We start from the raw sequence: 21,163 nt of genomic DNA, 5'->3' as shown, positions 1-21,163 counted from the left end.
GAAACGCAGCTTGTTCGTTAACCTTGTGTGCCTTCCATATGGCAGGATGAATTTGAGAGAGTACTATGGTGTGACACGAAATATGGTCAGCTGGACTGGTCAGAGTGGATAGAACTCCAACATCCAGATGTTTAAGTAAAAAACCAACAAGGAATTTTAGTTCTAAATACAAACATGGATTCTGTGAAGCACAAACACTGGAAACTTTTAACCAACACTCTGTGGGATAAACCCGATGCATACACAAACAAACAATGCACAAAAACACAAACGTATCCAACAGATTGAGCGTTGGCAAACTTCCCACAGCCTCGACATGACAGATCTGAATATGACGACAACTGGCGCCTGGGACGCATTCGCTCCTTAAAAATGAAAACGTCAACATTCAGCTGTGTTTCAAAAAAAAGACACACGCATGAAGGTATTATCCATCTTGTGCATACAATTAACAAGCTGTGCCTCATTTTGACATTCACAAGCTTTCATTTTCTAATGATTAAGGTGAGGAGTTGCAACGTAAGCGTTAAATTTAGTGCTGGATCATTTTTTTGTGGCTTGTGCCTCCGGCTTCGGCGCTTAATGAATTAGTTTGAAACTTTTCAAGAGGCATCTTCCATTTCACACACACATTTCATTAACCTGTAGTTCATTCATTGTTGCTGTGGGTGTGGAGGAAAGCAGCAGCCCCAGATATAATTGTGTTATTGGGGTTGTAGGGCTGTGCCTAATTAGTGGCTGAGAACACAACATCGGCACTTAGACATCGGTCTGATGGAACAAACCACAATGGCTTGTGACAAGAGCTGTCTTCCCTGGGGTTTCAGGAGAAGACATGATAGCACAGTAATTCATGACTCATAACAGCATCACATCATCTCCATAGCATGGAAGATGACACCGGGAACACTGAAATAAGGCGACAAGTTGACTACGGCTCGACTGAAACAACCAGATCTGACAGCAAGCAGCTAAAACAGGAGGAATGTTTTACAAGAAGTCGAAATTTAGATGTATTTAAAATCACCACGTTCGAGAAATCCACAGCAATTTGTCACGGTGATGTGGCTGCTGCAACGTAGTGGTTACGCTAACCTGCAAGGAGCGACTTGGCTGTGGGCCATAGAGCCGTTAAGGTCTTATTTGAGTTAAGCTGTTTACACAAGCCTTTGATACCCTGAAACTGGGTCTCCTCGTTGCCAGAATATTCACGTAAAACTGTCGTGTCCTTCCCACTAATAGAACAGTTTACCAACAACAAAGGTAGAGTCAAGTCTGTAGTTTAATTCATATAACCTGAAATCATAAGTTGGTCTGCAACGCTTTATAATTTGCATAATATAAGACACCCTCTGTCGTTACACCTCTGATTCAAATGGGTTTTTTTAAACTTCACAAACTTAACTTAAACAGGGAAAGAATCTCTACGTAATGCTATAAATGTATCAAATGCTAAGTTAGAGTGAAGGCTGAATCAAAGAGAAGATTTTAAGAAGCAAGGTGACGCCAAGAGCTAGTTGGCAACGGGCATATAGTATTCACGAAAGTAATATTCAACAGCCACTTTGAGCAAAATGCTAACGTCAAAGCCATATCGATTCCAAGCAGCTTTTTGGAACGTAGCAGCTCACAGCTGAACAAACTAAAATAATTTGCGGGGGGGGGGGAGTGAAAGAGCTCGAAAAAAAACTTGTAAAACCAATAAATATGTATTCAATCATAGGAATAACATGTTGATGCTTCTGTGAGATGTGTATTTGGTAGTAGCTTTCTAAAGCTGCAGTTTGAATAACATCAAGCGTCACTTGTACTGTATCATTTCCTGTTGGAATATAATCATTGTTTACCAACTGCTAAATGAGCATACTATGACAATTACTACACACGGTATAGAATTAACATGTACTATGGATTTGGGACATGCCTGTTTAGCGGGTACAATGTTTACCACTTTTGCCATCTTAGTTTAGCATTGCATGTTATTATTAAGCACTAAACACAAAGTACAACTGAGGGAATGGGAATAGCATTCGTTTTGTCGGTATTCTGTCACAAACCACAGTAATGGACAAGCTGAAGTCTTGATCCAACGATGATGTCTCTACCAAATTGCGTGGTAATTCATCCCATAGTTATGAGGATATTTCATTTTAAACAAAAAATATTTACCTCAAGGATCTAAAAAAATATTATATATTTGACATGTAATGAATATGTGATATTTCCATCCAGACCAAGGTGGTGGAACAAAAAACAACAACACACCGATATCACCATTTATAGAGTCACGCCTCTAGCTTGGATGATGACAATAAAAAAAGTATAAAAATGTCTGGTTGCCAACTACCTAATCAATAAAACTGTCTCTAATATAGAGGGGGGGGGGGGGGGGGGGAACAACGTCATCAACAACTACTTTTCTCTTAGTTCTTAGAACTGAACCTTATTCTTGCCAAGTGCCAGATTACTCAAGTAACAGGGCTCTCTGCATGTAAATGTGGTCTCTGACAGATTACGCAGTAGAGTGGAGCATACTGGCACACCTGTTAAAAACACAGCAGCACAAAGGGATAATAAAGGCATTCAAAGGGCAGCAGCATCAATATTTCTGGCTACATTTACAATCCATGTTCAACAACTTCAAGTACCAGGTACCAGGCAAAACAGTGGTAGGTCATGCTTTACATGTGAAAAAAAAGAAAAAATCCAATTTCTTCCAACTGCATTTTGTCTAAACTGTGCTTCGACGTCTTACATTTGGTCTCAGTTCTTCGCTTATCCTACAAGTCAGAGGAAGCTGAGGCATTGTCTGTCACCTGGCCTCGCTTATCTTCTGGCCAACACAATGTCTGACTCATTGCAGCACTGAAAACTCCACATTTGAAGCTCGAGAAAAGCGCTTTGGACGAGACATACACAGCAGCGCATTTCCTCACAATCAAAGCTTTACAAAGGAAGAAAAGGAGAGCGCAGACGCTTGAGAGTTGTCCTCATGAATATCTGGCAGGGTCTCTTTTTTGTTTTTTTTATCCTCCTGTCGACAGCTTGTCTGATTCTTATAAAAATCCATCCTTCACTCATGTGTTTGTCTTTCATTGAATTGACTGGAGATATCTTTTCCACTCATTGACCTTGAGAAACTAACTTTTCAAATGTTGGCAAATTTAAATAGTGAAGCACTCGGCTTCAGGCGGAGCTTGATTGGTTGAACTTGAAGGACAAATAAAATGGAAAATCGGGGACAAAAAAAAAACTGAAATCTTGTCTTAAATCTTTTTTTAAGACACCCTCTGCAAAGCTCAGCAGCCCCAAAGATGCCGGTGTCGAGAAGCCAAGCTAGACTAGTTTATTTTCTCCCTGCCATTTTTATCTCTCTGTTCACATGCTGTTCAGTGTCCATTTAGCCGTGGTGAGGGCCTCTCCTTGGCAGCAACGATCACTTTCAACAACAGGCCCCGCGAATCAGAGCGACGTGTCACATCGTTCCAGTGACAACTAACGACTACCAATGTATCTGGGCAGAATGCCAGAGCGCTGGGCTAGGAACAGCCGGGGGGGAGGGGGTTGGAGAAGATGGTGGAGGTGGGGGCTGCGTGCTCCAAGGGGGGGGAGAGAGAGAGAGAGAGAGAGAGAGAGAGAGAGAGAGAGAGGTTTAGCTCACATGTGACAGCATTAAAACCTCACATCACATCCCTTCAATCGACAAAGTTCCTTACGTATCATCTGCCGAGAGATTCAATCAATCTGCTTTGAGAGGCTGACTCTGATACTGTATGTCTGGAGGCCGGCTGAGACAGGTGTCACTGAGTCTAATAACCCGGCTGAGAAGGGGGGGGGGGCTACATGGGGGTAATCTGATTCATCCAACAGTCAAGCCCTCTTTTCCTCTCCTCCCTTCTGCTCATTTGAATTCCCAAAGTCAGAGGGGTTGCCAAAACTTCACTTTGCATTTATATATTTTTTGGCACTAGGATTGAGAGGAAAACACACTATCCCCATAAATAAACACTAATTGTTGGCTAATTTTCTTAGTTCTTGCCCGGTTGATTCATTGCCTCTGGGCCAGCATGAATTATTCATCCAAGTGGCAAAACAGCTTTATGTAGGAACCTACAAGGCGCCGCATTCATTATGCTATCATGCCGAGGAATTCAAGGCACTGACTGCTGGTATTAGAATAATATGCATATTGGGTATTCTTTTTTTCCCCCCCGGGGGCATTGGCAGGCAGTAATAGCGCTTCCGTTGGCAGGGACCGAGAGGGTTGCAACACCCCTCGTGGCTGACAAAACCCCCTTGTTTTGTCAGAGGATTGAGCGAGGAGGGGAACGAGTGTTTCAGCTCGGCCCTCGTGGAGAGAGGATTAAGCTGTGTGGTCGCGCTGCCGGGTGTCAATCCTCCCTCCCGTGGTACGGCAGATCTGCGCCGCACCCGTGACTCCGAAAGAAGCACCTGGCCTGGCCACGGGTAGCTCATCGGGCTCACGGCTCTCCCTTTGGGAGCAGGGCTGCGTCGCACTTTCCGCAGGATCAGAAGTCTGGCTGACTGCAGAAGAAGGGCAACTCAAAGGCATATATATACTGTGAGGCCACAGGTTTCTGTTTGTGCTTGGGACTACGCTGTGCCGTGTTTTCTTTTTTTAAGTTTACGGCGACAGCAGCAGAGCAAGGGGCGACGAGTCGGACGAGATGTGGTAAAACAGAAGATGTCAGTTCAGAGCAGGGTGAGACTGTTAAATGGCAGCAGGCGCCTGGCTGAGGTATCCGTCTTCCCAAGTGTTCCCTGTCTCCGCAGATCTGTCTCCGGGCCGGAGATACCTCGCCTCCGGAGGCACGCGCCATGTCCTCAGGCTATGGCAACATTAGCGTGAGGAGAACATGCAAGGGAACAGGGGTGGGCCACAGCTGGTTGCCTCTGCCATGTTGGTATCACAGGCGCTACGAGGTTCACAGTAAGAATTATTTAAGGTTCACATCTGGAAGCGTAGCTTATAAATGAGCACATTTAGGTTGAAATGTTAAAGTTCAATGCTTGTTTTTTCCACTGGTAGTTGGGACCCGTTTCACACTGAAATATAGACATTTGAATGTGTTGAAGCCTTGGATTCTAGAAAGCTTTTCAAACTGGTTTTGACCGAACCATCTTTCCAGTCAGGTTTTCCCGTATCTAAACGTGTAAGAATAGAGGTTGTCGTAAACAAAGTTGTGATTTTCAAATGAAGAAATACATTAACTTGACCTGCAATCACCAAATCGATGCTAAAGGAGTATGATTCACCTAAACAAGTGAATGGCGCAATTCTCAGTTTGTTACATTTTACAAGCTCTGTTTGTACCTCTGAAGTTTTTCATGCAATTAATTAAACTTTCCATCAGCTGGTTAAAGTGACCGATTCTTCAAATCACAAACCAATCCCACTGGTTTTTAGAGGTTAAAAGACCACCGACATTATTACTGTACAGTTCTCTCCCGCAGTGAGTTCAGAATGCAGTGAGTACACAAAAAAAAAGGCTTATTGCAGCCTGTTTGCCACGCCTGGTATCATTTAGGAGATCTCAGTCAATTTGCCTTTGTTTTGTTGGCACCAAAATTCACTCGTTTGTTCCAGACCTCACAACAACAAAATGTGATCTGTCTAATAGAGCGTGCATGTTTGTATTTCAAGTGTTTTCCTCATTATACCGAGTATCAGAGTGTGTGCTGGCAGACATTAGGGGACATCAACGTCATGCATGCCCACTGAGGCGGAATTCAGCCCGTCTCTGGACTTAAAAGTGGGAGCCGTTTTACATTGACATTCATTTCAACAAATTAGACAACCCAGGGCTTGGTCAGGTGATTGCCTCTGTCTTGCAACAAATGTGCTGTCTGCCCCTTATCAATCTGTTATAGAGTTGTAACTACACCCTGTGATTCGGAGACCACTTTTATTTTTGATTCAAGAACACAGACGAGGAAAGGACAAGACTTCACAGCTAAGAACTTTTTCCTGGAAAATCATGCCCGGAAGACAGCTGCTGTTGACTCTCTCCTATGAGAGTGATAGTGTAGACATATTAAATGTGTTCAGCAAATCTCTGCATATTCCCCAAGTAAATTGAAAAAGATGTTTAAAAACGTATTAACGGGCAAAGGATAATATCCCTCCTGGAATTAGGGATTGACAGAATTGGAGCAAGTCGGGCGAAACATTAATTAAGCGCAGGGGTTGGAATGTTCCACCACTGCAGCCAGCGGATTGTTTGGGATCCAGTCCAACTCCATCGCAAGAGAGGCCTCGATGCAGGCCTCGTGCACACATCTAAAATGCCAATGCACATCTGCCCGATGATTGCATATTGCGCACATTTTAGGACACATCAGCGGTGCAAGACCAAACTATTCGGACAACTCAATCTTTACTCTCGGAGGGCAAATCTTACAAGCCGTGACAGAAAGTCACACACTGGTAGGGGTGAAACGGTAATGAAACATTGTGATGGAATCTAGATACGAGTGATATCGTAAATCCAGAGGCAGAAACCAAAGGTGAATTTTTGAGAGTAAATGTCAGCTCCTCCCACAGGAGGATAAGGCTCTGTTCCTCGCCACTGTCTCTGCTCCGTAGTGTGTGTGCTAGTGTATTAGTGCGAGATAAGGTGCGAGATGAACTTCCGCCTTGCCAAGCTACTTACGACGATTATTATGAAATTGAAAAAATTGTCTCCGTCCACAATTCTAGATAATAGTCCGATGAGCACACAAAACAATGTGACCCCCTCTGCTGACCCTCTTTGTGGCAGCGAAATTGCCTCTAATGACATGCTGTAGCACCGACACATTAAAAAAGATTTCTCTTGCAGCCTTGCCAATTGACATCTTCTGACAAATTCTCCACATTCCATAAATATGGTACCCACTGTACCAGTGTGAGTGAAGCACAAATCCATTTTTGCCCACAGCAATCATCTTGCATCACTCACTCCAAATCATAATCTAGTACCTTGATGTAATACGACAACTATACACATGATTTTGAACAGAATTTGGAGGAGTAAATAACCTAATTCTTAGAGGAAGGAGTTGAGTGGATACATGCACTGCTGGAGTTGCAGCAGCACACTTGGGCATATGAAATCAGGAGCCTTCAAAGTAAAACACGTAATTATCTTGGAGAAAATGAATGTGCGTGAATGCATTTACAAAAATTAATAAGACTAATCCTAATCTGTCTTTTTTTTTTTGGTCAGGTGCTCCTGGAAAAGCTGGACAATCTCTGGGGGATTTCTTCAATTAAAAATGTGGCACTAAAGCTCAGACCTGGTTATTATAAATCTCACCCCACCTTCGTTTCATCTTACAGCCAAAATCGCAGACTTTTTCTGTTGTCACTGGCGAAGAAGGCGCTAATTACAACTCATACATAATCTTTTATGTAAATGATTTTTTGCCTGCTTTGATCTCCCCATGCATTCGAAGACAGCCAGATCACAGACTGGGGCTCGATCTGTCACAGAGGGAAAGAAGTGAAGTAGAAGGAAATCTGATTTGTTTTGGTGTTTGTCAGCCCGTGAGCACAGAGGATGTTTGATCAGGTCATTACATGTACGGGTCTAAAACAACATGGTCAAAGCACCCGGCTCTTTCATCGCCATCTTATGGGACGACGCAAGCTTAGCCTCAGATGTGAACCAGTGAAGCTAGAGGAGAGACAGGGATTTGAACACCTTTTAGTCTCTGGATTAATCTTTCTTAAGCTGCAAACCAATCACTTCTTCACACAGTTCTTTAACTTAATGAAAGGCTGGCTATATGTTAGAGTGAGTCATTTTTCATAATGAACTTTTAAATGGCTTGCATAATTCTAAATTTCAATGACAGATAATGATTGGTGCTAGAAATAAATGGGGTGAGTAGGGGCCATCAGTATCAGTGTGAGACCTCATACTCGTACTGTACCTCATTTGCTATTACTCAAACAGAACATTGGAGTAGCCCCCTGTGGTCCTTTCTAAAGCATAAACACAGCTGGGGGCATGACAGATAGAGGGCGGCTGTACGTTATCCCCCCCCCCCCCCCCCCCCAGACCAACAGAAAAAGGTCAGCTCTGACCTGACACCCCAGAAGGAGCCCTCAAGCTCTGCTGGACACGAGGAAGCCAAGCTGGCTTCCTATGAGGCCGGAGGTTGAGGCAGCCATCCCAGGGCAAAGCAGGAAGAACTATACCGACAACCTCGGGCACTGCCATCCAGTCCAAGCTCAAAGGGTTGGTTAACCCACATTACAAAGGACTCATACTAACTCACTAACCCATAGTGGTGTCTAAGTGTGCAGATATTTATCGTTTGTTTGTTATCTCTGATACCTACATAACATTTCTGCAGCATTCATGCAGCTCTTGATAGATTGGCAGAACACCTTTTTCACAGATTCCGTTTAATTTCTTTGGCAGTAATTTTTTCTAAAATCCATCCATCTCTATTGTACTGAGGTGAATATCACATAAAGAACCTTTAACTAGCATTAGCCACGATACACTATTGGTCATACAAAACTAAATATGGCTGCAGTGGGAAAACCCCTGAGTGTATCAAATTGAGTAAGGGTGCAATTTGTATTCATAAAAGGAAGAATGCGAAGGAAGAGAGACTAATTTCTTTCTTCCAAAAGTAGTCTCTCATTAAAGCCTTTTGGCTTTTGTTAAAAGCACAACTCACTTATGTTCCTTATGTTGATCCATGACTAAAAAAAACAAGCGCCAAGAATAAAAGAGGGCAAGGTTCATCCTCGCCAAATCTAGCTCTTTGAAACTAAGAGCAAAAGAGAAAGACTTGCTAAGGGTTAATGAAAAGGAGAAGATGGAAAACTATGATTACCGGGGGCTATCATCGGTCCACCAGCGGGGAGTGTTGCATTTGCAGGATTTTGATAAGAAGAGTGTAGGTGTTCCCTCCTTCTGTGTGTACTACAAATGAACATGACGGGCTTCATTTAGTGGTGCGAGGGTCGGACCCGCTGTCTTCTCCTTTCGTCTTGCCAGTCTGGTTACTGCCTCTCTCATTCCCTCACGCTACGGTGTCACCAATTAGCCAGGGCCCAGATTTCATTAAGGCATCGCCACTGCTGCCTGCCGCCTTCTGTCACATCCCTGATAATAAGCCTGAGACGGGTCTGACACACAGGGAGGAAGGAGGAAACCACAGCACACAGACAAAAGACCTCAACACTGGCTATGTGCGACAACACACATCGAAGTGTGGACCGTCAAGAGACACACACACACACACTATAAACACAGGCTACGTGTTTATGTGCACAAACGCCTACACACTCGCACGGACGCAGCTGATCTGTCAACGCTTGAGCATCTTTTGTTCAGATAATTATAGAAATGAAGGCTGAATGATGAAATGTAGAATGATAGGAAGAGGGGAAGTAAGCAGGAAGAAGATTCAGCGTCGATCTCAAACCAAATTCATGGGCAGCTCTGCCCTTGTTATGCACAAATCAATGACTTTTTTACATTTTTATAGCGCCCCGGTCGAGGTTCCAAGCAAGCTGAGGCGATAGAAGGTGGAGTTTGAACACTGCAGACCACTGATTGGTCAGAAAGAACCGTCACTAGTGCGACATTCTGCACAAACCCGCCATTTCTAACGAGCCGAGCTACCGTCAATGGCGACTGCATTTTTTTATTCACTCGACGCCCGCAAAACTGTGCCTTACAATTGATGAATTGCAGACGTTTGGTTGCTAATGAAGAGTCGCATTGAAGATGTTGTCGAGGCTTCACTATGGCGATCAGCTGAGAATCCCGCCTACACTGCGGTGGAAAACTAGATGGAGAAAAGGACCCAGAGCAAAATTCGACACAAGCTCGGTACCCGATTGTTTTCGAAGTGCCAAAAAAAGTTCGATGCCCTGCCCTAATTATGTTCACACTTTTCTCAGTATTTGCGAGTCAGACTATAGCCTACTGTACTGGGCCGTTTCCTCTGTACATTTCTGTCATCCCAGCACAGAATTCTAGCCACAGCACAGCTATTCTGACAGTTTGGAGATAAAGCACAGCTGGGGTGATGCCGGGGTGAGGTTTACCCCAGGGAAAGTAACCTGGTAGGTTGAAGGGGAGAGATTTTCAGACGCACAGGTGCTGTTGAATATTAGTATCACGGCGAGAAGTCTGGGCTCATGTGAGTGAATTATTCATCGTCTGAACCCAGCCCGTTCTGCTCACGTTCATATGTTCAATAAGGTTTTCCCTACGGTTTGCTCAAAAGAAGCTATATGCATCGATGTCACTGATGTCAGTCTCAAGTTGAGTGAAGTACTACATGGCTTTTTAAAAAGACATATACCTTCAGTACTGTGACAGTCTCGAATGAAGACATGAAATGATTTAATTAATAAATCATTTAAGTCAGGAGGCTGACATGGACATGAGTAGGGTGAATATAAAATCTGGCACGGAAATGGTTATTTTTGGCTACAAACGTGTTGCAGAATAGAGGGTAGTACATACTCAGTATGTTATACAAAAGTGCTGTCAAAAGAAACACAAGCAATTTGCTAGATTACTTGTAATATACACCTAAGTGATGAAATTATTTTTGTTTTACTGTGCAGAGAATGAGAAAATCTGACACAAAACGTCAAGACCTTAGACTCATTGGCTCTAGAAAAACCTAGCCAATGAGTTCGATGAGTCAATTTTACCCTCAAACTGGCCAATCAAAGCGTAGCATCGTCCAGCTCTGATCAAGGCTCCGACAACTCTCGGCTCTGCTTCATAGATTCTCAAGCTATCAGTTCAAATTTTCTTTATTTTCAGGCTGGCTTTGTAGATTTTGAGTTAGTCACAGTTCAACATTGTGTAATAAGGATACTCGTTACCCGGAGAAGTTGGAAGGAGGTATAAGTTTCTAAAATGTTATGTTCCCCTTCTTCTCTTACCAAACATTCGATAATATTTATCCAGGGAGTGCAGTTAGTGACAGTGTGGGCTCCATGGTAGCTCTGACAGCTTGGTGGAGTGGCAGCAGGGGGCGGGGCTTAGCAAAGGGCCAACTTGTAGGAAGAAAATGGTAAATCGATATAGAAGCACAGCGATAAATGCCATGACAAGCAATATAAATTTAAGTAACGTTACACAAAGAAATAGGGAGGTTTAGTCGTTGAAGGCTCCATAGTTTGTCTTACATTTTTTTTCTTTTGATTTTTGTGAGCTAGCATCATGCTAACCAACAGCAGGCAACACAACTACAAGCAAAATAGACATTTGGTTAAACAAACCTATGTGGTGGCAAAGCAGGAAACCTGAAAAAAATACATGATTCTGGTGCGAATACAATTTTTTCTTGTCCCTGCCTCATTTTATGAATGTCTCTCCTGCCTACCTTCAGCTGGAATCCTATTATGAATAATGCCCCATTTAGAGATCTGGGAACGGCAATAGGGAAATTCTCCGTTAGCCCTGGGACTTGCTCAAAGACTTAGTAGGACAGGGAAAAGATATGTTTGCATTATAGTCAAACCATGGCTTCAGCAGCGGGTAATGATATTCACACGCATTACAGAAACATATTCACACAGTGTTCAGAGCATTTCAGTTGTAGTTCTTGAGGCTACAGAGTGCAGAAAGACAACTGGACAAACTGCTTTAAAAGTAGAACTCAAACAAACTAAGATTTCACTGAAATAGTTTCTCAGAAATATAAAAAAAAAAACGAGTAAATTATGTTGTAACTGGTTTTAATGGAGTGCCATTTGTCGTGATGCAGTAAGCGGCACTGCGGCAGGGCTGATGATAACGTTGCTGAAAAACCAGCTAATGCTAGAGGCTTTCCACATTAATTACTCCTTTGCCCTGATACCAATAAGTCTCTGAGACATCACATCCAACTGAATTCATCCTCCCGGCCAGCAGCGAACTAGCATTATAATCAACTTGTCGGATTTTCACCGGTTTCTTTACTCGGATGTGCATTATTCCAAAAACATGCGTTTTCAACTTTGTTTCCGCTTGCAACGCGGCGATGCACCCGCACTTCTAATGACTCCTGTGCCCTGTAATTTCTTTAGCGTGACAAACCCTGATTACAGGGTGGGAGTCGAGCTTCAAGCCAAGCTTCATTTTTTCTAGTTATTGTTTTGTGTTTGCTCTGTCGTTAATACGGGCCCCTGCAGCTGTGCGTCTCAATAGTTGTTTCGATGAAGCAGTGTTTAACGCTAAAGTGATTTAGCACAACAGATCACTGGACTACAGCCCGTGGCTACTGATTTCCAACGCATTGTTTGCTCAGACACACTGGCAAATTAAACAAGGAGCGTGTTAAAAAACGGAGCTGACATCGGTGGAGCCGATGATAGTTGAAGGTCCAGCAGTTAGCCAAGTTGTCCCCAGAAGACCAATGCACTTGTCTCGTGTCAGATTGCAGTGAGTAAACAGACAGGGACAAGTGAGAATGTAATTCATGTTGTGAGAAGAAGCTCGCCACACGGATAAAAACTAAAATGGTGATTGACATTCAATGAAAGCACCATTCTATCATCAACTAATTCCGTTCCCACAAGCTACCTCCAGATAACGGGCATAAAAGGGTCGTTCACATTATCATCCTTGTTTTCCCAAATGTTCAGCAAGAGACAACAGCGCGTCTTGTCTGCAACATCGTTCCCACCGTCTTATTCTCCCTCTTTCCTTCCGTTTCTGAAGGCATGCATACACACACCCCCCTCTGGCTCCGACAGCTCCGGAGTGACCATCCCGCACAGTGCGGAGCGTACAGTAATGCCATTAAGCCTCTCCCCTGGGGAATCACTCACGCGGCGGTTTGAGCTTAGGGCCAATACAAAAGAGACCCATTTGAAATGGTGCCGAGCCCAGCCCGAGGAGGTCAGAGGGCTGTTTACAGAACAACAGTCTCTTATCGGCCGTATGCTTCCCCGAGGAGCCTCCACCGCAAACAGATAACCGCCTCCAAATAGGCGCCAGAGTGTGACCAATGGGAGCATAATCAGGTACATTCTGCTTTGGGAGGACGAAGAGGACAGGGGTGGATAATGGCGTCCTCGGTTGTTAGTGGTGAGATCATATGCGAGAGGGATATGGCTTCAGTGAAAACATACAGTGGATAAATAAAATGTGGCCACACTCTGCCTCCCTCTCAAAAGACCGTGAAAATGTATATGATAGTTAATGTTGTTTTCTTCTCGTCCTCATAACCATTATTCAACCGGACCGGTGAGGCCTGATTCATCCTCGGGGATCGCTTCGTTATTGAACAGTTAAATGGTCAATAGGTTCAGCCAAGGCAGCTTTTAGCACAAGGGCAAATAGTGCAAAAGCCAATGCAAATAACTGGCACTCAAACCAGGCCTAATGCATTAATGACTGCGTGACGTGTGCTAATGTGACGGCTACAGATTCAGACTGACAGTAATGGAGAATTTTGCCCCCGGTTATACTCGTAAGGCCCGGATGGGGAGAGGAGGAGAAGGGATGTACACCTGCCTGGTGCCTGAGCCTTGACAGAAGCCTAATAAATAACAGGAGACAAGGTGAAACAGCAGTAGCAGCCCCCCACCTCCTCCTCTCACTGCAATCACCTACACTACACCGCCAGTTGTGTGAGGAGCAGCCGCCTATGCGGACATCTTTTTGGCACGAAACAGAGTCTCCTCCAAGTTAGCAAAGTGCACTTGTCCCGTGAAGGAGGCAACTTGAGTTATTCATGAAATTACGCAAGAACCTTTGCACCTTTTAGCTACGTGACTCCAGCGTCAAAGCGGTGGCAGGTGTTTTATTTGACAGGACTTGAAATTAAAGCTTCACGCTCCATGTCAAGGCTAAATATCAAAGTGTGCTCTATCAGAATCAATTTCAGTCCACATGCTAACCCCTTGGCTATAGGCGGCAATGCTGATTAGAAACGAGCTGATTGAACGGCAGCTTTTGAAGATAAGTGAGGTACGTGCCGGGGTCGGGGTCAATTCAATCCAAGTGTGAAACCATCGGAGAAACTGCCAGTCAGTGGTCTCTGATATAGATTTAATTCTAAGGATAGCAGGAGCTTTTCAAAAAAATAAAAAATAAAAAACAATTTTTTTTATTTTTTATTTTGAATAAAAGTGAGCTGCCATCCACCATGGTACGCAGATATGAGGCCTAACTTTCAATAGAGCAGACACGCTGTAATGATTTAAACTGATTCAAACTGCTTCTCCTACTCCTCGCTCGGTGCCTCCTCCCGTCCTCGTCACCATTAATAGCGATTGAGACCCTTGGAGCATTAATTAGTGAGATTTTCCTGGGTGCCTTGACTCTCTGAGCCACCTACAACGAATGCAGACTTCAGTAAACATGATCTGCTGCATAGTAAGTTGTTGTTTTTCTACCGAGGGTTGTTTTCTTCTTCTTTTTTCTCCGTGGTGATGAGATCACAGAATTGTTCGGGCATGCCTTACTCACACACAAACACTTCCTCTCTCTTACAAACACTCCCCTCTCTGTCTCTCACCCTCTCTTCATTAGGCAGCCCCTGCGCTGGCCTGTGTGTGATTCATTAGCTTTTATCCTCTTCATTTGAAGAAGGAGCTGTGTATAATTAGAGCATCTGTTTGTCCAGCATCCTTCACACAGTCACATCTCAAGGCCAATTATCATTCCATTGCAGAGCTCCCGGATAACAGAGCCACATCAGTCGCCTCGAGAACCAACTTCACACGATTACCGCCTCTCAAGAATGTAAATAAAATCACTTGCAAATCAACAGCTAATGATTGAATGTGGAGTGGCACTCAGGGGATATGAAGATGATGAACCATATTGGTAAGACTTTGTGTTTGAAGGGCCTGCAATAGGCCAGCACTTAACTTAATTCCCATACTTACAGTGCAGACTTTGGGTGTTTTTGTCACAGTCACATGTTTGTTGTTGTGTTGGCTCTGTACTTTGGCTTCAACCGCGAAAGTCATCGCTTCATTTCAAAGTGCCGTCAGCTTTAATTTAATCTCCAAGCCTTAGATTGAGCTTTAATTTCACACTCATTTTATTGAACAGTAGCCATTTTATACAAAGCCACCCCCCCCACCAATCTCAAGACAGTGCAGCAGGACAATGATCTCAAAACATAGAGTGAAAGCTCCCAAAGAGCTGTGCTGCAGCCGAGCATCGGATTAGCTCATTACTAGCCAATTGCTTTCTGTGCCCTAAACAGGGGTCTAAAAAGGGCTACACTCTGTGCAGTGCTCATCATGATGAAGATGTGAACACCTCCACATTAAAGCTGAGCGTCAGGACGAACTCATAGGAAATTCGAAATCCCATGTGTCCAGAGACAAAAATGTGCCACTGTGCAAATAGACTGCACTTTCCGTTACCTTCTTAAGCCAACCTGTAATACCACTTTTATTCACTTTGAGTTTGTTTTTCACAGAAGTTAAAGAAGTAAAAAAAACTGTCACAATGTGACGTAAATTTTAAAACTTCCATCACCTGTTTATCAGGAAATCATACTGATCCTCGACTGTAAACACAAACTATGAATGGATGTGTCCCACGTGAATACAGTTGTTTAACAAACCGGCTTATGTACCATTTTAAAAGGGTTACAAACTGTGTCTATAATACAAGATTGAAGAGGACAGATCCCTGATTTAATCTCTGCATTAGTTCTGTTACCTGCTGCCTAAATGAATGGAAAAGTCCACCTTTGGTTGCTCTTGCACCGCTATGCATCATCATTTTTGTGATGTTTTACGGTGTCTCTGAAGTTACTTTGTGATGAAATGCGGTTGACTTTTTCAGACTTTTCCTCAACCTCCCTTATCTCCTACTTCAGTTACTGATTTCCTACATTTCCAAGAATGCCTCGTGGCAACTTCCAGAGAACAGATGCTGACTTCTCCCATTGAGACAACGCTGAATAATGCGTCAAGCTGTGTGCCCTTCGCTAAGAATGCGACGTGTTTTCTTATTCCGCTATAATAAGTCTGATGAGGATAGCAAATCATCAGACCTCTTCCTCTTATATGATGGATTTTTCACAACAACAAAATAATTATTCTTGATCCTTTTGAAGGACACCAGTTTCTTTCAAGTGCTTCTGACAGCAGATCATTTTATATTTCATTTTGCAACATGGATAGTCTGTAAATATCTTGATGTGATATCATGTTGCATAAAATAAATGTTTAACCCCCAAATAAAGAAATGGACCAATGCTACTTACATCACTGACATTAGTGTCGGTGTATTTATTGGGTGTATTATTGGGATGCACAGATATGGACAGGCCACCCAATGTACAATAAGGTACTGAAGTCCTGTAGACCCGTTATGATTCAGACTGCAGTGATCATATCTTTCACGAGACCTCTCTACTCGTGAAGGATGGATAATACTCCTGTCAGGAGTCACTTCAAACGAATGGTCTACACTCCAATGTGTGCAAGTTCCTAAAGTTTCGTTTTTAAAGTAACCCCCCCCCCCCCTCGTCTACCTGCTGTGATCAGTCTTAAGCCAGCCCTGCAGACAAACTCAGTAGACACGTTTCGAGGAACTCACACATGTACCCGCAGTGTTTGAACAGCTTCAGTAAATCCACGCGTTTCCACCGCATTCATTATCATCACAATAAAAGTGTCTGAAAAGCAAAGTTACAGAAGAATGTAGACACCTCACTTTCTGCTTTGTACCATCATCAATCACCATGGAGCTTTTTTTTTTCTTCTCCTCCTCCAACATTGGTTGAAGCCATCGAGAAAGAAATAAAAAAATAAAAAAAATAAAAAAATCATGCATATTTTATTTCATTCTCCACTGGCTCACACAAAGGAAACTGCCACCCTTCAGGACACCTTTCACAAAAGTCTCTATTAAATCTGAGTCAGCTGGGAGAAGGGAGGAAGGAGGAAAGAAGAAACATTTCATGAGTGAAAAACGATCTAAATTATTGCCAGACTTCAAATGAAGTGCCGTTTATCTTCCCAAGCAGCCAATGTATTGTTTTACTCCTTAGTCACCGCTTGGATGGCAATCAGGATCGGTCAACCAGGACGCTATCAGCAGCAGTCACTCCGCAATGACAAACTGCAGCTCTACACTCCGAGCGTGGGCATTATTCTCAACACACGGCTCACCCCTATCAGAAAACAAGGCAGGTTTTATGGCTGCTGGAAAAGGTGGTAAACATAACAAAGCGCACAGCTCCCTGGAATTGAATGTGCTCGGGCAAAAGACAGAGTATAGATATCAAAGGCCAGACCTTCTAGAAAAAAAGAAAGAAAAAAAACTGTCCTCATAATGTAGAAAACAGAAGCACTGGCAATACACAACAAGTGATGTATAGTGTTGCTGTTTTTTTGGCTTTCTCTCTGAACCTAGGGCATCCAGTGGGCATTGTGAATGCAACAGGGAGGGGAGAAGAAGAAAAGAACAGTTCATCTCTACCGCGCCACTAGGAGCAGACATGCAGGTGCATAAACAAGCTCATGAAGGAAGGCGATGAAACTGATGCAGAGCCATCCTGACCATGGAGGGTTTTCTTCACTGCGGAAATTAAAAGACCTCCGAAGGACTGTTTCTCTGTGATCGAATTGATACAGTGCACTGAAGTAGACTGGTCTGGTTACCTCCGTGATCGAATTATCACATGAGGCGTCATCACATACACTCTCCAGAACAAATGTCTCTGAAGCCGCATGCATAGGCTCACATTGAGCCCCTCCATCCGCGTTTGGCTAATCCGTCACCTCGCCAGAGAGAGCAACACACGTCCAATTGATTTTCCCCTGGTTTACATATTTACACACACACTCATGCAATTAGGAGCACATTTATCGATGGCTTCGGCCCCACTGGGAGCCCTACAGTGCAGCCCACTCCAATAAATCTCCCGGTCCTGAGGCTGCCGGCGAGAAAGACTGATGAACCTCACACACAAATGGACTGGGAATACTTTTGGGCTGCAGGGTAAGAGGGTTCTCAGTCACTGAAATTGACTCCCGGCTATCATGCTACTTGATAAAAACGTCTAATTTATGATAAAACTGTTTTAATGCATCTTCTGAAGGTCTCTCTTCTATATGCCCTATGTGCAAAGATCACAGATAGGAATGGGAGCAGCTTGAAGAAAGTGGAGACACAAAAACAAAACAAAACGTCATTTTTCCAGCAGCTTATGTGTTTTGTTGAATCAGACTTGTGAGCAAATGGGCATTTTTACACCAATACTTTCCAAAATGCATCTGAATTCTGATCTATGCGTCTGACTCGTGGTCCTCCGCTCGCAGCAGCTTTACTTCATCATATTGGTATCATATTATATGTGTGCCATGCTGCCCCCAGCAGGCTCTGCGAAAAATGCATCAGTTATCTGTTGAATCCCAGGGCATCCAGCAGCTATAACTGCACACACACACACACACACACACACTCAGACATGGGGCCACATTTTTATCAAGTTTCCAAATGCAACTCTAACTGTATTGGCAGTATGGATCACCCTCAGACTGGACATTCATTGCCTCTATATTGATTGGCATTAATAAAGGCTAATGCACCATTTTACACATAGATAATGCCTTAGTGGAGATAAAAGAATGACCCCTTAAGGGGCTGAATTAGACTCTGAATATTGAGTCCCCCTAGGCAATCTACAGCCATTACACTGAAACTAAAAGTCTGCTCTATTATTTCAGTGATTCCAATAAGTCATATCACTGTGTAATACCAATGAACTTTCTCCACAAAGCTTTGAATAGATAGACGTGCAGCAAACGAAGTTGCCCTTGTACGAATGGCATTAATTCGTGTAGGAGTGTTGTGTTTGTAACTATGGGGGAGGCCTGCATCAGCAGTCGATGCAACAACAAATCCATCAAATTTGCAGAGAAACTCGAAAAGAAATGAGACAAAGCAAACACTTTTCAGAGACAACCAAAAGCATGTATTGTCAGAGTGCATGCAAGTTCTATTCACATTTAGACTTTTAAGCCGGTTAATTAAATTAAAATAGCTAAAAAATACAAAGTGCATTACATGAACCGCCCAGTCTTTCGTGAGCACTTAGTGGGAAAAAGGGAAATAAAAAAAACAAGTGTCATGTATAGACTACGGTAGAGGTGCATGACACATTGAATTTGATGTGATGTGTGGAAGTGGAATTGTTTATGCACTTAGGATGGAAAACACTGGGATGAAGAAGAAAAAAACATGACCACCAAATACAATTCATATTTTAGGTGGTTAGCTCCACGTCAAAGTGACAGCAATGTCAACATGGTCACTGTGACATTACGGATTAAGTTCACTCGGGAGTTTACGGTGAAACAATGACGGTTTAAGTCTCGCTTAGCGAATGGCCTCTCCGTATACAACCGACGGCACAAGCGGCGAGACTTCAGCGCGTGGATCCCTTGCGGTTACTCACATTAGGCAGCAACTTATCAAGATAAAGTTAGACACAAACATTAAACTCCATCAACTTGCGTGTCACGCAAATCGTGGCATTGAAAGCAGAGGAGCTGCTCCGGTGCCCGTAGCGCACCTGCTCGTTGCGCACAGCGGCACAAAAGGTGAGAAATAACGACTGCCGGTGAAAGGCAGCGTTGTAGCGGCAAAACTGGTACAAATTGGAGCAAAATGTGTATTTTAAGCTCATTTTGTCGACAACATGCCACCCTTTGAGTAACTTGCGTTACTTTCCCGGTGCCAAACATGCTCCCATTTACGCCACGCACGTCAGACAAAGCTAATTAACACCACAAACATGAAACAAAGCAAATTTCACCGCACAGTTATCAGTAAAATAATACGATAGTATCGGGCAAAATAGTGGGCAAACTGACTTTCAGTGCCTTTCCCGTCCACTCTGTCTCGCGGCTGAAGCGTAAAACAGGACTGCGCATATGTTCTGTACGTGTAAACATTTCCAGGTAATCCTCCTTACCTTTAAAAACTTCCCCTCGTGCCGACAGCAGCAGGGCAATTGCAGCAAACAAGCAATTGATAACTTTATCCATGTCGACAGCGCCGTCGTAGCGTTAACCCCCCCGCCCCCCCCCCCAGCCGCGGGGTTAACTGGCAACTCTTCTTTCTTTATTGCAACTTGAATCCTACCTCTACTTTTTAGTGTCAAATCTAAAGTGTCTTCGGCCCTGTCCCTCTGTCCCTGGCGTTCTGTCGGGCTGTGAGAGGACACTGTCGCCGACGCGGCTGCTCCTTGCCGGCTTGCTCCACACTTGGAGGAGGAATGTGTGAGTGAGTCTTGATTCCGGAATTACGCGTGGATTGAGAGGTCCGGCAGCTCCAGGAGAGCAGCGGCTGTGCGCGCGCCGTGTCCCCGGTAGAGGGCGCGCGTGAGCCCCCGCCTGTGAGTAGAAGAGCAGACAGGCGGAGTTGTGCCCTCCTCCTCCTCCTCTTCCTCCTCCTCCTCCTGGCACTCTATTGGCGTTTATTTGGACCAGCTTGTGGGAGAAGTTGGTTCAGCTTTAGATTATCATAAAGTAATATCTAACATTAACAAAAATGGAAGAATTCTTATATGATTATTTTCTAATGAAGCACAATATGTAGAAAAGTATTAACATGGTAACCCTTTCATTTCCCTTTACCACAAACTGGACATTTGCTGCAGGGGACAAAATAGAGAAATTAGTAGTCTATCTCACCAGATAAGTAAATATGTCATGATTTGTGTCTTATGTGAGATATGCATGAGCAAATATAAGTGTCTTTTGTTTGCCAGAAAGTCGTTCAAAGACAAAGAAATGTCATGATGTCATGTTTGAGGTCATTTAGACCTGAGTCTTATGAGTTAACTCTTATAGAACTCCAATAACAGAAAAACTAAATTGACTTATTTCAGCTTTTGGGAGCAGTTCTGTATAAAAATGCCAATCACAGATATAGATCATATGAATAACCTTTGAATTTAACCATGATTTAAAGCTGCAGTGTCTGAGACCCCAAACAGAAGCAATGCGTCATTTTCTGTAGCAGAATTCTGAAGAATATTCTCAGTTCAGAATCAAGTTCACAATGAAGACAGACTGAATTTTTTAAAAAACGTTAATTTATTAAGGTAATATTTCCTTAAAATATTTTCCCAGATTCTTAATCACAGTTCACCTTGTGTGTCCTTTCTGATTTAAATGCATGCATTGATCCCATTAAAGGGA

General features: G+C 43.4%; 1 protein-coding gene across 1 annotated transcript in view; it reads right to left on the bottom strand.

Annotated features, from left to right (window-relative positions):
* The window catches only part of LOC306789100 (receptor-type tyrosine-protein phosphatase mu), a gene marked incomplete at its 5' end in the record, with an annotated part of 140,821 nt that extends 120,816 nt beyond the window's left edge, over positions 1 to 20,005 (bottom strand). The window contains one exon of the mRNA XM_079284888.1: positions 19,933 to 20,005. Coding sequence (XP_079141014.1) covers positions 19,933 to 20,005 — 73 coding nt within the window. The remainder of the gene's footprint in view (positions 1 to 19,932) is intronic.
* Positions 20,006 to 21,163: the final 1,158 nt, after the last annotated feature.

This window comes from Melanostigma gelatinosum, assembly GCF_949748355.1.
Source record: "Melanostigma gelatinosum genome assembly, chromosome: 15".
In the NCBI taxonomy this organism is placed as follows: Eukaryota; Metazoa; Chordata; class Actinopteri; order Perciformes; family Zoarcidae; genus Melanostigma; species Melanostigma gelatinosum.
This window is presented reverse-complemented; position numbering and strand designations above follow the sequence as displayed.